The following is a 24,461-nucleotide window of genomic DNA, read 5'->3' as shown; positions in this document are numbered from 1 at the left end:
TCCCTGATAGTAATTTCTTCTCGCAGCAAGCAAGTTTATGTAATAATCTATACTATTCTATTTATTAATAACACAATTTTCAAATTATTTTAATGAGCCCATCATGCAGATAGCCTTGGCCTCTTTAAAAAAGTTGGATATTCCTATATTGTTATACATTACATGTTCATGTCATATATTTTATTTTCTTTAAGAATGATAGAACACAAGCATAATGTGCACTTGAAAATATAGTAAGTCCATTCTAAAATAAGAATTTTAATTGTTTTTAAGAAGTAATTATTAGAAAAAAATATAATGCAATCTTTAGGCCAGTACTAATACCTGACAAAAAGAGAACAGTTCTCAAAGTACCAGATAAAACAGAAGCAAATACTTTACATTTTCACAGATATCCTTTTAATTTCTTTGCAATTCTAAGATGTCTATCTAACACATTTAATATCACTCAAAGATCAGTTCACATTATTAGTGAATTAACAGCATGTGCTGCAAACAAGTGTTTTAGACTTAAATTTTATAAAAATTATAACAAAAATGATGACTAACACTTGTATTGCAGCTTATAAAGGACACATATACTGTAACTTTCTGCTCCCAAAATGGAGCAGAGGAAAACAACATTTGGGGTTTTTTTGTTTGTTTTTTGAGATTCAAAATAGACTTGAATGAAATTAAGGTGTTAAAGACATAAAGATTGAATCTTATAACTAAATTTGCCTATTTTTGACTTAGGAGTTACCATCCAAAAGTTACTTTCAGAGGTTAAGTAAAAGATGACAGATGGAAACTTTAGTTTGAATAGTTAAAAGCACTTCACTCAATGCCATTTATTTCCATTTAAAGAAACATAATTAGTTTTTAAAAAAAAACTTTCCTGTGAAAGATATTTTCTGTGTTGGGCTGTACAATGTACTATTATCATTTGAAACTATGAAGATCCTTTTACATTTGATTCCTATATATGCCAAACTTACGCATAAAGTGGATCACTGAGATATTTTTAATAATACAAATCTCCTATAAAAAGTGACAAGTTTAGAAAGAATAAAGATTTGCATTCAGCTTTGGTCATCATTATTCTCTGACTTTCACTTTGGTGTTTGAAAAATAAAATATTTACAGGACTAGACAATGGCATGTCACTGCATTGACCCTAACATTCCCCTATTCACTCTCCTACAGTTCCTTCCTTAAAGGTTATTTTCAATGTTTGGAGGGAAGAGTGCCCTTTAAAATATGGAATTAGTTGTACCAGGCATCGTACCAGGGCAACTGTGAACATCACAGCTCCTGAAATGCTGCGCTTCACTTGGCTTACTTCTTATATAACATGCCCCTTGAGATTAAAGAGTGAGTCTTCTATGCAAACTCATGCTCATGGTTGGTTCACACTTCCAGGAACGAATGTGTTTATTCATTTGTTTATATATAATAAATACACAAATAATAATTTTCATTTGTCATTTTCCTTAAGCATATGGCTTCGCCTGTAAAATCCACTTTAAAATGTTTTTGATTTCTCCTGTATATTTTCAGTATAGTTTAAACTGTCTAACTTCTTGTAAAAAGTCTTACATAGGAAGGATTATTTTGATAATCTTGACATTTTTTACTGTTTACTTGTTCATATTGCAGGTTGCATTTTCCCTATTAAGATTTATAGCCAAAAGCAAGAAATCTCTGCTAACCCACAACATTCCCCCTAATGCTGCTTTTCTTCCTCTTTCATCATTTCTATTGTTTTAGTGATTATATTCTTCTCTAACATGAACAGGGTTTGGATACATATTCAGTCACTGAAAACCTTAGGTAAGGCTGAAACCAGTTTGAGTGCATTCCTATTGTATTAATGATCTATATAACACCGGTCATGTTTTGCATCACAAAAATTCTGTTCAAAGTAGCATTTTTAACAATCAAAACATTATACATCTTTCCAAGGTAGTATGCATAAAATCTTTTAGGGAAAAAATAAAGCCTTTTATAATGGTAAGCATCATCATCCCGACTTTACAGGACCTTATGATATTACTATTTCTATTTTTACTTGAAGAAAATGAAGACTTTAGTCTAAAAGCTATACAAGTTGTTTATGATTGTATCCTTATTTTAACTCAAATCTGAAATATTTACCCTTTCATTCTGAGAAAGATTTTTATATATGTTTAAAAGAAAAACCTCTCTATTAGTACATCACACTGTGTGAAAGAAGCTCAAGGCCTTGTACTCTTAATATTGTTCACTCCGTTATGATTTTAAATAAAATATCTAAAACAAGATCCTACTAAAGACCATGTAAATTACTTTCTAGTATAATATGATTTAATTCTTTATATGAGGACACTTGGCTTTCATAAATTCCTATTTCTAGTTAGTATTCTGCATCTTGACATGTCTAACTCCTTTGATGTGTACCTCACACTGGTAAGGACTCCAGGCACTGAAACAAGACTACAAAACCAAATGCAAAGTAAAAGATCCCTGTTTTCTAGACTTCTTATTGTGTAGAGTAGAGGGAAAAAGCAGATAGAGAAGGAAAAGAGAAGTGGTGGAAAAAAATGTTGAATGATTGGAATGTGGAAGGAGAGAAGAGGAGACAACTTTTATAGAATTTTGGATCTGGAAGAAATGTTAGAAATTATCTAATTTGATTGTCTCATTTTACAAAGGAGAATGAAAACTTGCCTTAGGTCTTTAACCTAAACCACCTAGAACTCAAAAAGAGGTAACTAAATGTGGCAGAAGTTGGAGTGACTAAAAACCGTAGGAACAAGATAAAGTGAAAGGGGAGTGATATCACAGTCACTTGGCTATGAGTTTTTCAGATCAGTGAGGATCTGGGAAAGAGAAATCAGACAGCAAAATAACAAAATAAGGGGACTGTAAAACTAAAAACATTAGACCAGAAAATGCACCATTTTATTAGATAAGGTATCTTCCATCGTGGAATATAATTATAATGATACTTGCCTTTATGCCCAACCCCCACTTTAATGTAATCTCATTGAGGTCAAGACTAGCTTACTCACTTTCTCCCTTATAATGAAAAACCATGCCGTAGACGTAGTAGAAACTCAATGAGTTAAACTAAATTAGACACTTTTTATGGAAGAGATTACTGCTAATATCTAATGAGTAGTAGGAATTCCCTCCAAGGGGGGTAGTATGATTTCAAACAAACTCAGAATATATATGCTCCATCCTGCCTTACCATCACTAAACATAGTTCCCGTAGAAAAATACAATATTTTTAGAGCCACATTTTCCTTTTGATCATCTAATATTTTCTCATGATATCTAGTTTTGCTTAGGACAGAGGGAAAGGCAGAGAAGGGAAGGCTTTGAAAGATAAAAACTAGCAGGAGATTCTTCAGAAGAAGGAACCATATGGGTGGAGCTGATTGGGTACCCTGGGTGCCAGATGTTAGATCCAAGGCAGATGGGCTTTGCTCTGCCCTGCAAATGCTTGTGTTTGGCCAATAATCACACGGCACAAAAGCCAGATTCCAGCAGTGAAAGGCAGAGCAGAGAGACATTTTTTTTTCCTGGCACTTGTTACTCTTTGGATGCTATCTGCACTAAGGGTTTAGATTAAATTAATATTGCTGGCCATATGTTCTGTATACTGTGGTTATATAGTGTTGTCTTGGTTGCTAGCTACTTTGGGTGCTGTGGTTAAGCAAATTGTTGCCTTAGCCACCAGCCACATTTTTAGTATAAGCTCTGACTTTTTAACTTTTCCCTTTCTCTTCAGAAAACTGTTTCTTGGGTAGTTATGATGTGCTGTGCCACTAGGTTAAGTTATCTAGAGGTTGGTTAGCCCATCAATCCCAAGGATACATTTATACTCCTCTTTCTTTTCCTTGTTGACTCACTCTCATGTGGTTATGTATTGCCCATTTACCAACTGAATGGTCTAGGACTGAAATGATGGGGCTTATGAGTAGATTTGAGAAGGCCTAGAAAGTCTTTCTCATGCCTTTAAGCACCCTGAGTCCCATCCTTCTTGGTTTAACACATGTCACCCTTACTTGTTAAAGTTAAAGCAAGTGGTAATTTTTGTGCATTGAGTATCTCCCTCCTACTTTTAAAATGATGAACTGCCCTGAGAAAAACAATATATTGCCAAATATTGTGTTATAAATGAGTTTATAAAATATTTTAAATCTCTAAAAGAGAAAGATGGGAACACATGAAAACATTGGGCAGCTGATAAAGGCAGTAGAGGGACTGGAAAGGAGGTAAGAAATGAAGAGGAGCTGCGGCCTCTGGAGTCTTTGCTCAGACTGGGATTGTACAGGTTCCTCACTTGGACCATCACCACCTCTGACAGTAAGAACAGCAGATGAAGGAGTCCACCTGGGACTCGGTTGCCATTTGGTGGACTTCTTGCTGATATTCCTGTGGTATATGATGCTTCAAAATGCCATTAAAAGCCATTTCTTGATGTATAACCAGAGCAGTGGTTCGAGTTTGGTATTTCTTCCTCCCTATTGCATAAGAGAACCTTTGGTGGGCAAATAGATCTTTTAACTTTTAACTATTGGCACAAAATTAAATATAATGTCTGACAAATTTTAACTTACAGACAAAAAGCGAGGGTTGCATTTCCATGTTAAGGACCATCATATTTGATTCTTTAATACCAAAGAATCAAAAGATAAGCAAAAATCTCTAGACAAGATAAAGCTTTTCTAGAGGATTTAAAGTAAATATGTATTGGTGATAGCATCTTTGTACTTAACTTTTGTAACATGAAGCCATTAGTTTTTTTTTTAAGCATGGAAGAAGGATTGCATTTAACAAAAAAAACAGGTACACAGTTTGCATGCCAGTAACTTTAGGTGTTTAAGAATAAAATAAAATTACGGCAGTCTTAAATTTGGCTGATTAAATTTTGCAGAACATCTGCCTATCTCCAGGGGATATGGACACTAAGCCACTAGAATTTTATTTTCAATTAGGTGCACACTGACTGTTCATGTGGAAATTTTATGGTTTTGGTTATAAACTGTAAGTCTTTAGATTTGAAAGCATAGTGGTTTTATGTAACTGGATGTAATTATTCCCGACAGGACTTGAAATCAACTTCTTAGCAATGTTTTACAGACTACTTTAAAACAAGTTATGTACAAGAGACTTGATCATATAAAAAGAATCTAAACACAATCATTTCTCTTGTTGACTTAGTTTATATTATTTCCAGTTGATCCGTATTTTCTACTTTCTAAAGCTAAATTGCTGCATTTTTCTTAATTTGAAAGTATGTGTTTTAAAAACCCATCCATTTAGGTACATTGGTTTACAGAGTTACCCTGTTGCTACTGACTTGGAAAAAAAAAATCTGTGAACCTGCCAAGTGTGGGAGTAAAAGTTGGAAGATTTGTATGCTGTTGGAGAAAGATAGTACAATGTTGTAGGAAGATTTGGAATAGATTACTGGTACAGTCAATTCTTGAGTGTGAAATACCATGTTGTCTAATATAACATTCTAGAAGAAAATCAACAAAAGATGAATGCAAGAAAAAATGCATCTTCATAAAATATAGAGCACGTTTAGCTGTCTATTCAAAGACTTCTAATTTTTCATAAAAAAATTCTGAAACTATGGAAGCTGAAATGAACTCCAAAATACTCTTAATTCCTAATTTTTAAGAAGTCTGGAAAGCATGACCAAAATTAAGTCAGTTTGTAATTCTTAGCATGTAGGCCAATATCTCATAAGAAGCACAATGCCTTATGTTTAGTAACTATGGTGTGTTGAATGAGTGAATGAATGAATGACCTGCCAACTACATTCAACTGGCAGTTTTACTTTGTGTATGTATATAATTTTTAAACTAATTACTGGATCCTACCAAATACCAAAATATCCCTGAAAATAAAGATTTAGAACAAAGATATGGGACTTCGAATAATTTTTATTTTGTTCCTTATGGTTTTGTATATTTTTAACAATAAGGGTTAAGTAGGAAATTTTTTTCAAGACATATACATAGCTAGAATTTATCTTAAAATGAAATATAAATCTCACCTCTACTAACGCATATCTCATCTATGATTCAAATTGCAGGAGCCTTGTTTTTTCACGAAAGGCTACTTTTGAAAACGAATGTATTATGGCTGAACATTTCTAGGGTTAATTTAAAGAAGGTAGAATTTTATCTTGACCTATATAAACTGAATTAATGTTTCTACTACTGAAATAAATCAAAATCAGTTGTATTTTGTAGTGCTGAAAATGTTTAGCCCTTTTTGAGAAACAACCAAGATACTGTATTGAATACCAATTGTTCTTGTTTCAACTATAGTCATATTTGAATGACTTTTAAAAAATAACCATGCTAACTTGTAAAAACAACTGCCTAATCTTCCTGATAGAACCAAAATACTGAACCAGGGTGCATGGATAATCTCAGCCACTGTTGCAGTTGGTAGTTGAATCCCATGACTAATGGTAGAGATATCTGTCTAGGTGGACCACATGGATTTAGTTATCTGCCCACTGGAATGACACAATGGGGAGATATCTGATGAATATCATGGAACATCTGTGAATGGATCACAGCTATGCCTGATATGAATCATTCTTTCCTCAAAAATCTAAAGTTTAATAGTTAAAAAATTCCAAACTGTTGTCCTCTCATAAACGGAATCGTTTGGCTTATTCTAGGGATTGGAAGGGAGTGAAAACAATACATACTCTGAGACATTTTGCCAGTAAGTTATTTGGCTATGTTTAAGACCCCTAAATTTAGGAAAGCCTAAAAATTTGTTGAAGGTAATCAATAGGAGCCTTGGGTTACTGCAAGCAATAAAAAATATTTTCTTCAACTGTTTACCACTGTTGTGGAAGCTACAGGATTTAAGTCTCATGAGCTTGGTGGATTTAATAGTTTTCCCTGTCAGTCTTTAAATTGAAAGGGCTTAGTTAAGGTGTGTATAACATGATAACTGAGGCACTCCCACCTGCAGAATTTCCAGGACTCTTTAAGGGACCCTGGGGGAAGCATTTGGTGCCTATTTGTTTAGGTGACAGTTTCCTTCAATGAATGATCCTGTCTCACATAGATTTCCCTAATTTGTGATCAAACTCTTTTTGGGGGGTACTGTTATTTAAAAACAACTGGAAAAAAGAAAAACTGAAGGATTGTGTGGGATTAGCTAGGTGTTAAGCTATGGTTTTCTGGATACTGCTAATGCTGCTTTTACAACTTTTTCTGGGTAATTTGGCCTACCTGTTTATAGGGATGGGTGTGTGAGTAGGGGGCATAGCTTAGTTTGTGCCTTTATTTCCATTTCCAGGAGTAACCTGTTACTTCTATATGGTCTGAAACGTTCAGCGTTGTCTTGTAGTTTGTTTCTTTTTGATATCTTGCTATTACCTATCTTTACTTTTTTTGATTCCTTGACACTAAAGAGAAAATGATTGTATATGAAATCTGTTCACCAGGGATGTTTACAAATAAGAGTGTGTGTGTGTGTGTGTGTGTGTGTGTGTGTGTGTGTGTGTGTGTGTCTTTGTATTTTGTGAAATGTGAGCAAGCTGTGGTGGATATCTTTGCTAGTAAATAATAAATATATGTTTAATATTTTATAAATTTTATAATGAGAATATTTTTAGCTGTGATAAAGAGGTCACATAGACTAATTTTTAGGAATGAGATAAGTATTTTGTAAGTTAGTATTTGAATGAACTGTATGTGTATTTCTTTGACAATGGTATAATCAACAGGGGGCCAACTCTATTAGAGAAAACAGACTAGTTGGTTACAGTCCCAAAGAAGCCCACTGCAATGTTTATATTCTAAACAACTAGTGGGCTTTTAGAGAGATAATTATGTAAATGGAAGAAAAAAATGAATGTGTGGATGTGATGTGTTCCTAAGAAAGACTAAATTGATGGGGTTTGTCCTACAAAATGTCAAAAATTAAATTTGTCCCTATTGTTTTATTTTTAAATAAATAAATACATAGCCATTGTTTTGCATTGAAACGTATATTCATATATTTTATCTGATGATATTTTGGGGAATTGAAGTTTGTTTGTTTTGTTTTTAAGGAAAGCATGAAGAATATACAAATGGGAATGCTAATTGTTTAAGATTACCAATAGTTTCTTTTCTGGATTTGAAAGTAGTTATGTTTCTAAATATGAGAACAATAATTTTGCCTAAAATTTCAGTATAATGACCAGGACTTCTCTCCTTTTTAGAGAAGCAGTCAAGTGTGGAACAGATAAAACAGCAGCGATCCAGTGAGGTTGATTCCCCACAGAGGAAAGCAATGCATACCTAACTTATTAGAAGGTAAACTTCTCCTCAATTAATGATATCCTCCTTTTCTCAAGGTGTCCAAAGACAGGAGGTGGTCTGTAAAAGGTTGGATGACAACTCCATTGTGCAGAACAATTACTGTGACCCTGACAGTAAGCCACCTGAAAATCAAAGAGCCTGCAACACTGAGCCCTGCCCACCTGAGTAAGTAAGGGAAAGAAGTAAGAATTATTTTCTTCAGGTATACAGAGAAAACATTATGTATTCATATTTGGAATAAGAACAAATTAGACTGGGGAAAAGGCAGAAAACATCTTAGAGGGTGGAATTTTGATTTCCCTTTTACTGAGCAAAGATTTCTATTTATCCATAGGTTTCAATCATTAACTCTTTTAAAGCAGGAACTTCAGTGAATTTGGGTCCTGGAAATTATCATATTTCCTCAATTCTAAGGCAATATCTTTCCACATTTTAATCTCTCTGAAATTAGGATTCATCTTGCAACTGATGGTGTCTTACAATAATAATTGATCTTTTTTCCCCCCTTTTTAGTGATACACAAAATAATGTGTCTTAGATTTAATAAAATACAGTGATTTGTTTGCACTCCTGTCTTTTCCAGATATTTATCCTAACCTCATAAAGATGTTTGAAATGTTTTAGAAATATTCTGGAATGGAGTATCAGTGCTTTAATTTGCTGACTCAGTTTTAAGTTCTATTGTAAGTTCTGTCTTCTGAGTGTTGGGCATAGGCATGCAGGTATACTTCAGTCTCTTTCTGTTGATTAGTGTAGCAATTACAACTCCCTGTAAAGGGAGGCACAAGGAAAGAGCCCATTCATCTTAATGGTGGCTTAAAAGTGAGATCTGCTGTCAGTGAGCCATACTTTATAATCTGCAAGAACAGAAATGTTTCTTGATGAACAAGAGGCAATAATTATGTGTAAAAAGACAGAGGATGCTGAGTTGATCATGACAATTCTGGTCTTTATAGTGATTTTTGCCTGACAACTGCAAGACAAAATATGTGTGAATGGCATTTCATTCTTGTTTGAGAAATCAGATTAACCTTTATCCACCTGATTAGCTAATTATCCCAACATGAAATTGATAAGGAAAAAGGATAAGCAAATGAATTTATGTGCCCTAAACTGTCTAGAACCAGAGAGAAAAGCTTCATAATGAATTAATTCCCTTTTCTAAAAATGACCACAGTATAGTTACAAAAACCTGGCACTTAACAATAGATAAAGAATCCAGGTCCCTAATGCGGCTAAAGCAAGGTGCATTTCATAATATCTGTTCCAAAACAATAATACCCTCTGAACTTTCATTACCCAAAGTCAGTGTCTGCCTAAACATTTGAATCTTAAAGGTGATATCCACTATTAGTCTCTTGAAAAGGTTTAGGGTAGTGGCTACCAAATAACGAGCACAAGGAATCTAGAGTGATAGAAGTTTTTATTCTAAGACTTTTGTAATTTTATATCTGTTCTTTTCAAAATGTTATCACCATAGATATAATTCCTTAAAATCCAGACATGGGAAAGTATGGAAATGTAACCTATCATGTCTACTACAAAGATAAATTATTTAATTTTTTTCGTATTCCTCTTTTCTGCAATAATTTTTATAAATTTATCTCAAGGGAAACTGAAAATTATCTAAAACAAAGTGATGCTCAAAATCCATAGGCTAATTTTGCCCCTTCCCTTGTTTCCAGTAACTTCAGTATATTTTCATGTAATTGTGAGCCTCAACTAAAGTTAATTCCGTGACACTCAAGATTTTAAGTATTATATTTGGCATTTGGTCAGCCGTTTAGGACATCTGAATGGGCCTGATCACACCTGTTTTATTTTGGCCTAAGCTTTTTCATTTGCTTAAACTTAAATGCTTAAAATGTCCAATGTCCTTAGAGATTTCAATCATTGGTCATTCCATTCCATAAATTGTGGGTTTCAATATTACACTAGAATTGGAGTTGTTTCTTTTTCAACAGTTTAAGGATAATTGACATGATTAAAATAAGTTTTCTATGTCCTTTCCTTTCATAGTTCTGAAATAAAGTTACTTATTTAAGTTTGGAGGTGAGGGATGAAATTCAAAAGAGAAAGATACAGGGAATATGAGAATATGAGAAAGATAGAAAATTCAGTCTGACAGTTTTCTTTTTTGGAAAGACCTAAATGCATGTATTTAAAATATTACTCATTATTAGTCCATTTTTTCTTAGTTCCTTATAAATTTCTTCTTTATTGCTTTGAATTTAGACTATGACAAAGGAAATCTTATTTCTTCAGAATGTTTATCAGATATGCTCCTCAATTTACGATGGGCTTACATCCTGATAAATCCATTGTAAGTTGAAAATATTTTAAGTTGAAAATGCATTTAATACACCTAATTTACTGAACATCATAACTTAGCCTAGTCCGCCTTAAATGTACTCAGAACCCTTACACTAGCCTACAGTTGGGCAATATCATGTGGCAATACAGTATACTGTAAGATATTGGTTACCCTGGTGATTGGGTGGCTGAACTGGGAGCTGCAGATTACTCCTGCAGCCTAGCATCACAAGAGAGTATTGTACTACATATTGCTAGCCGGGGAAAAGATTAAAATTCAAAATTCCAAGTATGGTTTCTACTGAATGTATATTGCTTTCACACCATTGTAAAGTGGAAAAATTGTAAGTCAAACCATCTTAAGTCAGGGACCATCTGAGATTCCCAGGAACATTGGTATTATAGAGATAAAAATCATAGAAAGACTACTGAATTCAGTAAGTCTACCTGAGTGTGAAGAAAGCAGATAGGTGTTTTTTTTTTTAAGATAATTATGTGATAGGCAGATAAGCAAAAGGAAGAAAATAAAATACCCTAAAATACCACCATTAGTATTTTGATGTGTATATTTCAAGTCTTTTTTCTATATATACATAGGCATGTGTGTGTAACAAAAAGGCATTATACTATTTAGATGCTTCGGAGTCAGTTCTCAACATATATTGAATGTTGGCCGGGCGCGGTGGCTCACGCCTGTAATCCTAGCATTCTGGGAGGCCAAGGCGGGTGGATCGCTCCAGGTCAGGAGTTCGAGACTAGCCTGAGCAAGAGGGAGACCCCGCCTCTACTAAAAAATAGAAAGAAATTATCTGGCCAACTAAAATATATATAGGAAAAAAAAAAAAATTAGCCGGGCATGGTGGCGCATGCTTGCAGTCCCAGCTACTCGGGAGACTGAGGCAGTAGGATTGCTTCAGCCCGGGAGTGTGAGGTTGCTGTGAGCTAGGCTGACGCCGCGGCACTCACTCCAGCCAGGGCAACAAAGCGACACTCTATCTCAAAAAAAACAAAACAAAACAAAACATATTGAACATTAAATATCTTCAACAAGGTTAGCAGGTATGTTGTTTATTTAAATTGGTATTCCGCTGTTAAACAATTTTGGCTATATTCTTGCTTTTGATTCCCTATAATACCACAACATTAACCATTTTTGCTGCTAAAATGGCTCTCCATAATTATGCTCTTATGCTAAATAAATAGCAATAGAATTTCTGGTTCGTATAGAAGCATATTTTAATCTTTGAGATATATTGTCGGATTGCTCTCTGGAAAGATTGTATGAATGTACACTCCTACTAAGAGTATATATAAGAATGCTATTTCCCAGAAGTGAACAACACCGAGTATTATTATTTTAAAAAACAATCTTTGATTATTTCATAGGGGAAAACTCCGATATTTAATTGCTATTTTATTTTGTATTTCTTGGATTGTTGAGGAGGCTGAACATTTAAAAATTATTTTCAGTGGCCATTTGTGCTACTTCTCTTTTACTTCTTATCTTCTTACCCTGTTCTATTTATCATTTTGTTATTAATTTGTATGAATGCTTAATGTATTAAGGATATTAACTCTTCTGTGTTCCAAATATTTTTCCTAGTTTTTCATATGTTTTCCATATTATTTGTGGTGTTTTGATCTGTGTATTTCTTTCATTGGTATAATGTTTAGAAAGGTCTTCCCCACTCTAAGATTATACTTTCAAAGTTCCATTACTTATTTTTAATGTAATCTTTAATCTATCTGAAATTTATTTGCCTGATTGGAGGAAGAGACCTATATTGATTTTCAAATATTATTTTTCCAAATATCATTAATTTAAAATCCTAAATGGTATTTTTAATCAGAAAGTATTTTTTCAAATAATGAAATATTTCAAATGTCTTTAGTTATATTGAAGTAATTTATAAGTATAGTATATAGAAAAATAGAGAACAGTAAGATTTGCCCTTCTATTATGTAAAGAAAATGACAGGATACTAGAAAGAATAGACAAAAGGAACATTGATAGAGAAATACTAATAGTGTTTATTTGGAAGACTTTGAAGGTTCAGAAGAGGCCTTGCTAGGGAAAGTTAGCATGCTCATAGCAGCAACTCTGTCATAAGAAAGAGTGTAGTAGTCAGGGTGGTGAAGTGAGTATAAGTGAAACAGTGGGAACCATGAGATAGGCTTAAATAATTGGAAAAAAGAAAAGGTACGAGTTTTAATATAAAAGGATCTGATTAATAGGAAGCTAGTACCCCACCATAAAAGAAGAAAGGAATGCTGAGTTGGAATCCAAAGAGAAAGGCCAGGAGTTCAGTTTTTACCAAGCTGTGTTTTAATAGTAAGAATATTTCTACATATGATCTCATGCAGAGAATCCTTGAATATGTAATATTATTCCTGTAGGATACTATGGTTTTTAAAATTATGAAAACTGGAGAGGTGAAAATAAGGGACCTATTCATTTTAATGATATTGTGACCAAAATTTAAAAAACATTTATTAGTCAAGTGCAATGTGTAAGGCACTGTACTTTGAGAGAAATCACCCTTTTTTTTTTTCCTAAGGATAATCTAATTGGGCAAATACATATAAAAATAACTATAGTAGAAAACAAAATATGATAAAAACAATAAGAGTTATAAACAAAGATGCTATAGGGAACTCAGAGGGGGGAGAGATTAATTTTTGTCTAGTGGCTAGGTTTTATTTAATGGTATCTCTTATGGTTTAATGTTTAACAATTATTTTGAGTCATTGGACCTCACCCATGGACAACTATAATCTGTCATTTTAAGTTTAAAAACATAATCATCAGAGTGGTCTATAAAACTACAAAATTTAAGACCTGGGAAGAATCATAGAAATCATCTAGGCCAACGCCCATCATTTTACACATGAGGACATGATAATCACCAGTGATGTTTTTCCCATTATACCAGACATCACTAACTTTGTAAGTTACAAATTAAATGTCTGGTGGCACTTTAATACATCTAATTTTGATTGCTTCACTTAGTCAATTGCTACAACTTCACACATGTTTATTACTTTGACTTTTTAAAATTTAGGAAAACCTTAACTATGGAATGTTTATAGCATAGGGAGTTCTGCTTAATATTAGTTTCATTTTTCAATTAGCTGAGGAAATAAAGAAATTATTTTTGTTGTTGTTTTGAAAATTTTTCTAAAAATTATTTTAAAACCTAGGAAAGTTTTAGTATCTTTGTAAATAAACAATATGTTATATAATTGAATCTCTCTTTGATTAAAGATGTAATTGTCAAATTCTGAAGATTTTTTAAATTTTGCTTTGTTGTGTTAATAAAAAGGGATGATGATTAGACCCTTGACTTTGGGACAAAGGCTAGGAAATCTCTATCTTTTAATCCAAATATTTAATAGCAGTTTATTTTCATATTCTCTGCCATTTTCCTTTAAATTAAAAGGCAGAAATAATCTGATTTTATGATAGATTGTTTGTTCAAAATATTATGGTTTACCAAGGTTGGGGCAGATTTTTTATAGTGTCTCTCTTATTCCCTCCTCCAAATAATGTTATCATTGACAATAATAAGAGACTTAGACTGTAGATCAAATTACAGAGGGTGTAGCAAACCATTCTTATTTCAGGCATTCAAACATAAATCCCACTAATTGTTAGCATCTAATGAATATGAAGGCACTTGTGAGGATGAAGACAGTTTGATCACTGGGTGTTGGGAAGAGCTCAGAAAGAAACAACCTTGGGATTGTTCAGGCTATAACGACTCAGCAGTTGATATTCCAAGAGGGAATTTCTGGGTTCATATTTTTACCACTGAATCTAGAGGAGGAAAAAAAGACAGAGAAATAGGGAGAATTCCATCAAAGGGTCAAATACATGGAGAATGAAAATAAAGGAAGCAGTATGTCTTAAACTAGACAGGAGAATGGAGAAACTGAGACAAGCAATTGCAGTGGTAGAATTGCAAAACTATTTAAATAACTAGGGTGTGATTTAATCCTTCAGAGTGACTTGGGAAGGGATGATATGATGAGCAATAAAGATGTAACAGGGACTGAATGTGAAGTCTGAAATCAGAGTTAAAGTCAGAAAGGACATTGGGAGGGTGATTAATACTTTTACTTTCATACATTCCAAATTGAAGGCGGGAGTGATACATCAAGGCTAAGTTTCTGAGGCAAGATGGTTGGCAATAAAAGAGGGGACAAAGAATAAAAAGGCAGAGGTGGCCCTGACCCTGCACAACAAAAAAAACAGCAACACCTCCTGAATCACTGCTGTTACTCTGGGCACCTGTGTTTAATTTGAAGGCCTCCATCCTTCTTACATTATGAGACCAATGAGATCATGGCTGGAGGTAATATGACTGAACTTTGTGTGACTGAGCTCTACACATTTCTGTTTTATCTCCTAATCTTGGTGATGAAATCACTGTTGCGAATTGAATCAGAGTTTCACTATGGCTGGCATGCAAGTTATTATTCTCAGTACACATTTTCCTCCTTACCAAAAATAGTACTAACAACTTGGGATAATGCTCATCTGTGGAAAACAGAAAGGAAATATGAAAATCACTTGAAACCTCCTTGGAAAATGACAAGAAAGAAATGTTAATGTATGATTTTAAAAGTTCAAGATTAAATTGTCATTCTTTGAATGAATTTTAGGTTGAAAATTTGTAGATTCTGACAAAATATATTTTAAGTATGAAAAACTGGTTAACTATGATATTTCTAAATGCTGATTTTCCTCTATAAATAAAGATAATACAAATGATAATGAACAAAGGCCATGTGGCTTAGTTGGCTGAGTACAGGCTCAAATGTAGGCTACTAGTATTCTGACTTCACTAAGGTATTATCTTCCATATACAGAACTGGCACAATGCAGCTATGCTCACAGAAATAGTGAGAAATTTGTCCTTAAGCTTTTCATATTCTTCTGGGCAGTCTCCCACCCAAGAGAATGAGCATGTTTATTGATTAATTATAAATCATAGCTGCATGATATGTAATTATGGAGTGAAGAAAATGTCTAGTGACCCCATGTTTGTGACCTAGATTTTACTATTCAGCAATGTTAAAAATGAAATGTAGTTGAAATAGCAATTGATGGGGGAATCTAGTCCTGGATCCATCATTTCTCTTTTCATGATTTTAGAGAACCCTTTTTTCTAATACTGTGTCTTACTTTCTTCTATAAAACAAAGCACAATGTCTGGAACATAGTAGACATTCAGAAAATACTTATTAAATTAAATACAATAATATATCAGTCAAGATTCTAGTTGCAAATAACAAAACTTCAATGTGGGCTAGCTTCTTTCTGCACATAAGGTTTATGTAACAAAGCTTAGAGAAGACCTAGCTTGAGGAATTGCTAGAGAATCAAGAACTCAAACACCATCAGGACTTTCTAGCTCCTCTGTAGTCTTTCAAATCAGCTAATTCCACTTGACAGGAAAACTGGTCACTGCAACTCTAGACTAATCGTTTTATATACCTTTGTGATCAGAAAGGAAAGGGTCCCTTTTGCTCTAGTTGAGATATAAAAATTCTAAAGCAGAATCCTCATTGGCCTGATTTAGATCATGATTCACATCCCTTGGACCAATTGATGTGTCCAGGAGAGTGAGTCCTATAGAAGTATTACCAAAAAGAAAGAAAGAAAAACACTGAAATTATATGTATATGAAAGTTTATTTATGACTTTAGGGAAAAGGAGTAATATTCCTATAAATGTGAGACATGTTCATTTTGCTTGACATTTGAGTTTCCTCCCACATTATGTGTGTATAAATTGTTTGTAGGAGCAAATGGGGCCAAAACAAGGGATCTCCATGTTTTCATAGAGCTGGCTCAGAGATCTGTTCTTGCTGAAGATGTTTTAAGACTCCCATGTCCTCAGTATGGAGACCTGGGCCTTCGCTGTCCCTGGAAGGATATTAAAATCCTTCTATCTTCATAGAAATTCATTTCTGGAAATCAGAAAACAAATCCCCTGCTCCTTTAGGATGATTTTAGCATAAAATCCTTAATTATGGGAGATACTGCCTCAATGTAATAATAAAAATAGCTACAGTTTCTTGTTTGTTATATGCCAGACACTATGTCAGAAGCATTCAGTGGTATACTGAAGCCAGCTAGTACTGGTTCATGAGACCCTGTTATTAGCATATCTTCTCTTGTTTATGTTTATTACGTCATGTTAGTAGCTTAAAATTGGCCATACACCACAAAGACTGGCAAACACCACAAGTCAGAACTCCCTCCCTACAATGAAGAGCCAGTTAAACATTTCCCAGCACACCCCTGTGACCTTTATATATTTACCTTTTTTAATCTTAATGACAGTCTTATGACATTGATAATTGTTATCTTCATTTTAGAAATTAAGGCCAGCCAGGTGTGGTGGCTCATGCCTGTAATCCTAGAACTTTAGGAGGCCAGGAGTTTGAGACCAGCCTGGGCAACACAGCAAGACCCTGTCTCTACAAAAAATAGAAAAATTAGCTGGGCATAGTGGCACAGGCCTGTAGTCCTAGCTTCTCAAGAGGCTGAGGCTGGAGGATTGCTTGAGCCCAGGAGTTTGAGGTTCCAGTGAGCTGTGGTGACACCACTGCACTCTAATCCAGACAACAGAACAAGACCATATCTCAAAAAAAAAAAAAAAGGAAAGAAAGAAAAAAGGAGAAAAATCAAAGAGGTTTAAAAATACCTAGTGCACTGCTTGTTTGAACCTAGTTTCTGCCTGCTCCAAAGCCCATACAATACACTTTAGAAGGAAAATGACAGTGAATGATCTTTTCTTTAGCAGCTCTTTGTTTGCCATTTGTCATATCAACCAACATTGAAATGTCAGCTTTTCTAGGAAAAGAGTGTAGGTTATCAGTGAGAGTGCCTTCACTCAGCTGAAAATCTCTGGATGCACTAAGAAAATGCTCTTCTGTGTTTCTTCCACTTCTGGCTGCAGGTGGTTCATTGGGGATTGGTTGGAGTGCAGCAAGACTTGTGACGGTGGAATGCGCACAAGGGCAGTGCTCTGCATCAGGAAGATCGGACCTTCTGAGGAGGAGACGCTGGACTACAGTGGTTGTTTAACGCACCGGCCTGTCGAAAAAGAGCCCTGCAACAACCAGTCATGTCCACCACAGTGGGTGGCTTTAGACTGGTCCGAGGTAAGGAAATCTGAGGCTATATGTTTTGAGATGTCTTAACTATCAATACCAAAGCATTTAATATTAAGGACACCTGAGCCTGTGAGCGTCTTCGCACTCAACAAATAAGGGACTGCGTAACAGTGGACTTAGCCATGTTATATTTTATTGCTGCTTGCCAGGAAATAAGGGGTTTGGGGGGTCTGGGGAATCAATGAGAAATTAGTCATCAATTTGATTAAAAAGTCTAAAGTGAATTTAAAATAACATTATAGTGAGTACTCACATAAGTGGTTTTTCTCCTTCTTACTATTGAACCAGCATCACAAGTTCAGAATTAGTGATATGTGATTAATAATTGAAGTTCAAAAGAAGAGTCATAAACCTTTCTTACCCTGAAACTTATTGAAGACCTGGAATGAACTTTTCCAGGATCTCATTTGGAAGGCACAATTTTTTTAATGTCTTTCCTTTCAAGTACAGCCTAATTACATAATTCTTAGATATGAATCTTTATCAATTCATTATCACTTGTGACTTATCTATATATACATATCTTAATTGTTTCTATTGCATCTGTGGAAGAAATAATAGATCTGAGGGTTATAACATCAGAAAGTCAAATTCAGAATTTACCATTACCTTCACTTACCTAATCAGTGAGGAAGACCTAATGGAATGTTTTTCTGGCATAGATGTTTACCAAACAGCCTAACATAATCCAGAGGCACTCAGAAAAATTATGAAAAATGGGGTAAGAGGTAGTTAATTTTTGACTCCTCAGTATGCATGAGATATACACATATATATACTATACCATACCATTCTCCACATTTCCCAAAGAAGAACTGAATCCTTCTGTAGTGTTGGTTAGTGTTAAAAAGAATGAGCCAGGGCCATGGTGCACACTGGTAGTCCCAGCTACTGAGGAGGCTGAGGTAGGAGAATCACTTGAGTCCAGGAGTTCGAGATCAGCCTGAGCAATACAGTGAGATACCATCTCTTTAAAAAAAAAAAAAATGAGACCTGGCTATATAAATATAACTAGAGATAATTCTTTCAAGTTAGCAAAACAGGATGCATTTCAGACTCTATTCTTATATATCCTGCCAGAAACATTGTGGTACTTGCTCTGGGTATTTCCTGTAGATCTCATAAGTTTGTCAAAAAACAAAAAAATAAAAATAAAAATAAACATTGTTCTTTAGGAATCTTTGGATGTAACTATTCCCCTGTGGATCTTACTGCTTAAGTGGCCTTATTGTGCTAGAGGCATGGGACTAAAAGAGGGACTGTGTTTAAGATGGTACATGGAAGTGGTGACCAATTGTGGTTATCTATGGAATCTTTGGCAGGAATTGGGAGTTTCTTCCAAGTTTCCTGGCCATACTCCAGCTTCAGTAATTACATTCTGCCTACCTAACTTTATTTGTAGTTTCAATCAAATGTAGAGATATTCTTGATACTATTCAGTCAGTGGTTATGGAAAACAGTATGGACTCCTCTGTTCCCTAACAGGACATGTGTTAATGCCTAAATTCATTTGCAAGGTAAAATCCAGTGATTAAAAAAATAGACATTCTGCAGAGTTATACACATGGTAAAGCCCAGGACCCTTATAGAAATCCATAATACTTATTATAATTATGGAAAATTTGTTACTGGAAAACCATAATGGAAAACCTGATGATTAGATACAACAGTTTTAGGGTTTCATTGTTACTGGAAAACCATAATGGAAAACCTGATGATTAGATACAACAGTTTTAGGGTTTCACATCAAGTCAGTAAGTTTAATTGAGTACTTACTAAACACACTAGGTTAGGCACTATGGGGAATATGAAATAATCCTGTAAGCTTGGGAAATAAAAAATATACATGAAACAATGAGAGAATAATACATATAAGATAATGTTTAATAAATACACATAAGACAATGTTTAATAAAACAGTGGGTTGTGAGGTATAAATACATAATTAATATAGAAATTCAGAGCTGAGAAGCTCAGCGTACCCTAGAGTAGGATCAGAAGCCTTTTTAGTTGATGAGAGTTGAAGTGAATGTTAAAAGGTATCAAATTTGAAGTAGGGAAGACAATAAGGAAGCTAAAGAAGGTATTCCTGAAAAAAGAAACAGCTGAACAGAAACTTAAAGACTGTGAGGAAAGCAGTGTGGGAGAAAAGGGTTTGTTTTTAAGAATAAATGAAAGATTGAATAAAGTAGCAATAGGTTAACTTGAATAGATTAGGCTTGATTGCAGAACTCTATACCACATCATCCTTCATAAGCAAAAACTGGAAGAAATTTCTGTCAACCACTAAAAGATCAAAACTTCCTCATGTACAGACTCATTTCACATTGATTTTCTTACCTATACTTTTCTGCATCATTATATATTTTTTAAATAAAACAACCAAAGATAATCACCTTGAGAGATAGCTTATGTATTATTGTTGATGTATTTCCATTCCAAATGCCATTTTAAGGTTTTCTTCTGAATTCACCTTCACATAGGTTGTACTTACCCTGCTCTTAGCATTTTGATTCTTATTTATCCAGTCTTTGAAGTGACTTGTTCAAATGGCTCTAGGAGGCTCTTAGGCATTCCTGAGACTACATGAAGAAATACGTACAAGCTGAGGACACGTTTAATTACATTTCTGCTATCTTCTTGAAGATAGCTGAGTGGAAGCTTAGGAGAAAGAAGTGGTGCTGAGGGGGTAGAGTCTACCTCAGATAAAGCATTGGTCACCGCTTTTGTCTTTCCATAGACAACCTAGGAAGACTACTCTGGGGTGAGCATAGGTCAAAAAATGCTGCCATTACTGTCTCAAAGATTTTAGTTGAACACCATCTTTACCACCATCATCATCCTTTGTTCAAGAGGAAAGATGATTTGTGCCCCATACAGTCTCTCCTGTGTGTTTTCCAAAGCGGTGGGTTGCACTCTCATGCTTCTGTTCCCTGACCCTTACTTTACCAGGCAGCCTTCTCTTCCTTAGATGGGTTGAAAATAAAAAAGAATAAATAGCATTCAATGAAATAATGTCTGAGTATCAATGGAGAACAAGGAGCCTGTTCCTCCCAGAGGAATGGAACATCTAATGAAGAGAGGAGATCCCAGCAGAAAATCAGAACAGTGTTCAATCTCTCTCGGTCAACCTTTTGCAGATATTTCACACATTTTTTAACACACCCATGAAAACTTCCCTCCTCTTTCTGCCTCCTCCCTACTTCGAACTATCAGCTGTCTGAGCTCTGCTAATCACAAGGGTGAGGTTCAACTGGTGAAAACATTTTGCAGCAAGAGGAATTTACCCTTTGACCCTTTTCTTTTCTTTGCCGGCTGCCCTAATATAAAATTCCATTGTTGTAAAGCCAGCATCAGTGAAACCCATCCAGTGTTTATGGCAAAAGGAAAAAAAAAAAAGCCAAATTACCTTGGTGGAAAATGGCTCATCGGCAGCCTTTTGTGAAACTAATGAAGCCACAGCTTTCCCAGTTCTTAATAATCAATCCTCACTCTTGGGATCACCCATGCTATGTTGGACTTTATATGGGGTTTTTTTGCCCTCACTTGGCAAGTAACTCTTGAAAGCATTGCTGCATACTGTGGATGGGCTCCAGCAGTCCTAACCCATTCTTTTGATGTATCAGAATAGTTCCGTTGACTCCCACAGAGTACCCATTGAAAAAGGTCTGTTTCTTGTACTTATTCTTGGACAAGTAGGTAACTGGCACCATACTCAACTGACTTTATAGGACTTACATGAAGGTAGAATTACTTAAAAAAGATGGGGGGAAATATTTACCTACAAGGGGCTGTGTTTTGTTTGAAAAGACAAGCGTGACATCACTTTGTGTACTCCTAGGTTCTATTCTGGTCCTATGACTAAGTAAATTAAACCCATCTTGTCCGAGAGAACTCAACAGGCTAATCCCAAAATGTTAATATTCCTATCCTTTACAAGTGAGAGCCAAATGGTTTTCCCTGGTGTGGTTTCAAATACTTTTCTCAGCAAAATATGTTTTTGTTTCTTAATCATGGTACATTCAGCTAAAGCATAAATGCATCTCTCAAAAAAATCACCTCTTACATCCCACTGAGATGAAAACAAAAAACAGATGGTCTGGTCAGATTTTAAATAATTGTGAGAGTCTAATTATATGAATAAAATAGAAAAAAAAATAGGTATTTACCTGCAATAAGGAGAAATAGTGAGAATTAATTTTACTAAATAATAGACTATCCACTGAATATCTTCCACCCAGCTACCTAATGGTTTATCATGAGAAAGAATATGGTGGATTTTGATATTTACAAATATTCCTTAATTTAACAAAGTAAATTTTTGTTGTTGAACTAAGTATTCAAATTTCTAATTATTACTAATGGATTTTACTGCATACTCAAAATTTGTTCAAAAACATACCTTTATGTGGGTATAAACCAATGATTATCTCTGGAGAATGCTCTGAAGCATTCATAATTAAATTCATGCCTATTAATCATATACATAAACATGGCTGAGATGTAGATCTTGCTTTTCTAAAATTTCTTATGTTTTTAGATAGCTAAATAACACTGATGCTGTCAGATAGACAAACATGTTTATAGTAGTCCCCCTTTATCTGTGGGGATACATTTCAAAACCCCCAATGGATGCCTGAAACCACAGATAGTACTGAATCCTATATACAGTATATTTTTTCCTACACATACATACCTATGATAAAGTTTAATTTACACTAATAAATTAGGCACAGTAAGAGATTAACAATAACTAGTAATAAAATAAAAAATTATAACAGTATACCGTACTAAAGGTTATGTGAATGTGGTGTCTCTCCCTCTCTCCCTTCCTCTGTCTCTTTCTCTCTCTCTCAAATTATCTTATTGTACTGTAGTCACCTATTTTCAGACTGCATTTGATCACTGGTAACTGAAACATGGAACACAAAACTGCTGAAAGCAAAACCATGGATGGATGGGAGTTGGGGCTACTGTATTTATCAGTAGGCTAAGAGAGGCAACAAAGAAATTCATACTAAAATAAGCAGAAGGAAGAAGTAAAAATAAACACAAACTGAGGACGTCTCTGCTTGAACGTCTCTAACATAAGGTCAGAAGGATTTGCTGGATAGAGTTCTACTTAGAATGAACCTGGTCTAAGTGGCATCCCTGTGCCTTCACTATTTTTCAGAAGCAATTTTTAAACATTTAATTTTATGATCACCTTTAAGAATCACAATATTTGCAGAGACCAAAGTTGAGGTTCTGGCTATAGACATGTAATATTTGTGACTAGATCTGCAGGGTTCAAGCCTGTTGTATTCATTGAGTAACAATGTGACAGAAATGTAATTGTCAGTCATTCACTATTTTGAAAATTCAATTGATTATCTCTCTACCTCTACTGCTATAGAATAGAATATCCTTGGCTAATTTAGTGAATTTGGGGATGTAATTTTCTAAAATGATTTCTTGCCTAAGTAGATGTCATTGTGTGTTTAGCTCTGAACATAACTGCACATTGTCCTGCAGAGAATTTGTGTCTTTTTACATTTATCTTTCAGAGCTTCATTCTAGTGGAACACTGTCATCTGGATTTATCTGTACTTCTCCATACTTCAGTTTCCTCACCTGTAAAATGGATGTGATAATAGTTCTTACTTCATGGAGTTTCTTTAAATACGTGGATTATTACATGCAAAGGATTTAGAATACTGCCTGGCAATAAATATTAGTACTGCTTTCTTTTCTTATTATCAATCTTATTATTATCAATCATATCCGTATTGTTTTATTTTGTTTTGTTTTGGTTTCCTGGGGACTTCTCAGATACAGGTGAATGAATTGTCTGCCTTTTCCTTATCTGCATCTCCTAATTGTAGCCAGGACTTGGCATCTGCTTTTAGGAAAGGCTGCTGGATATTACTACATTCTTAAAATAATAACAGAAGCTTCTTGCTACTGGAAAAAGATATTAGAATAAGCAAGACACATAATATCTAGCCTTTAAGATACATACACATGATTTTAAAATGGGAAGGAGGCAGGGGAATAGCATGAATGCATTTTTCAATGAACGCTCTCGTTAGAAAACGAATCATAGTCTCAAAATCTCGAAGCACAAAAACTGAATTCACTGTATATCTCATGTGTTTCTGCCTATCTACTTAAAGTACAAAGTGGCCTTCTATCCTCTTGTACCTCTCTCAATTTATTTTTTACTAATTAGTTAATATTTATTATGTATTCTCACGAATTTGTTCCTGCTAGTACCAAAAGCATGTGAATACAGTAATAACAGAGGTATGGATAATGAGTAGGCCCTAAAGTATGAGTCAGAAGGCCTGGGATTTAGTTCCAGCTCTACCATTTGCTACCTGTTTATTCTTAAGTTAGTTAAGCTTTTTTCATCTGTAATAGTCTTAAAAACTTGTTTAATAATGTATTTGAAAGTATTTTGTGAACTTTGAATCTCTAATAGAATGTAAAGTAGTAGTGTTATTATTACCAATGATAATAGTAAGCATTAAGAGAGTGGCAGAAACCCTCAAAGGCTTTTGCTTGGACAATGGAGGAGACATGGTGTGAAGTCAAGAGGACTAGACACCGTGGAGCAAGCTGAAGAGACTTGGATCAGGACTTTATTCATTCTGCAGAAAAT

The 24,461-nt window shown here is 34.5% G+C and overlaps 1 protein-coding gene across 1 annotated transcript in view; it reads left to right on the top strand.

The window, feature by feature from the left end:
- The window catches only part of ADAMTS6 (ADAM metallopeptidase with thrombospondin type 1 motif 6), a 263,647-nt gene that overhangs the window by 219,984 nt on the left and 19,202 nt on the right, over positions 1-24,461 (top strand). The window contains exons 20-21 of the mRNA XM_045566295.1: positions 8,354-8,483; positions 17,602-17,806. Of these exons, the coding sequence (XP_045422251.1) occupies positions 8,354-8,483; positions 17,602-17,806 (335 nt within the window). The remainder of the gene's footprint in view (positions 1-8,353; positions 8,484-17,601; positions 17,807-24,461) is intronic.

The sequence above is a fragment of the Lemur catta genome, chromosome 12 (assembly GCF_020740605.2).
Source record: "Lemur catta isolate mLemCat1 chromosome 12, mLemCat1.pri, whole genome shotgun sequence".
Lineage (NCBI taxonomy): Eukaryota > Metazoa > Chordata > Mammalia > Primates > Lemuridae > Lemur > Lemur catta.
Note: the sequence above shows the minus strand (reverse complement) of the source record. Positions and strands in the feature narration are given on the sequence as shown.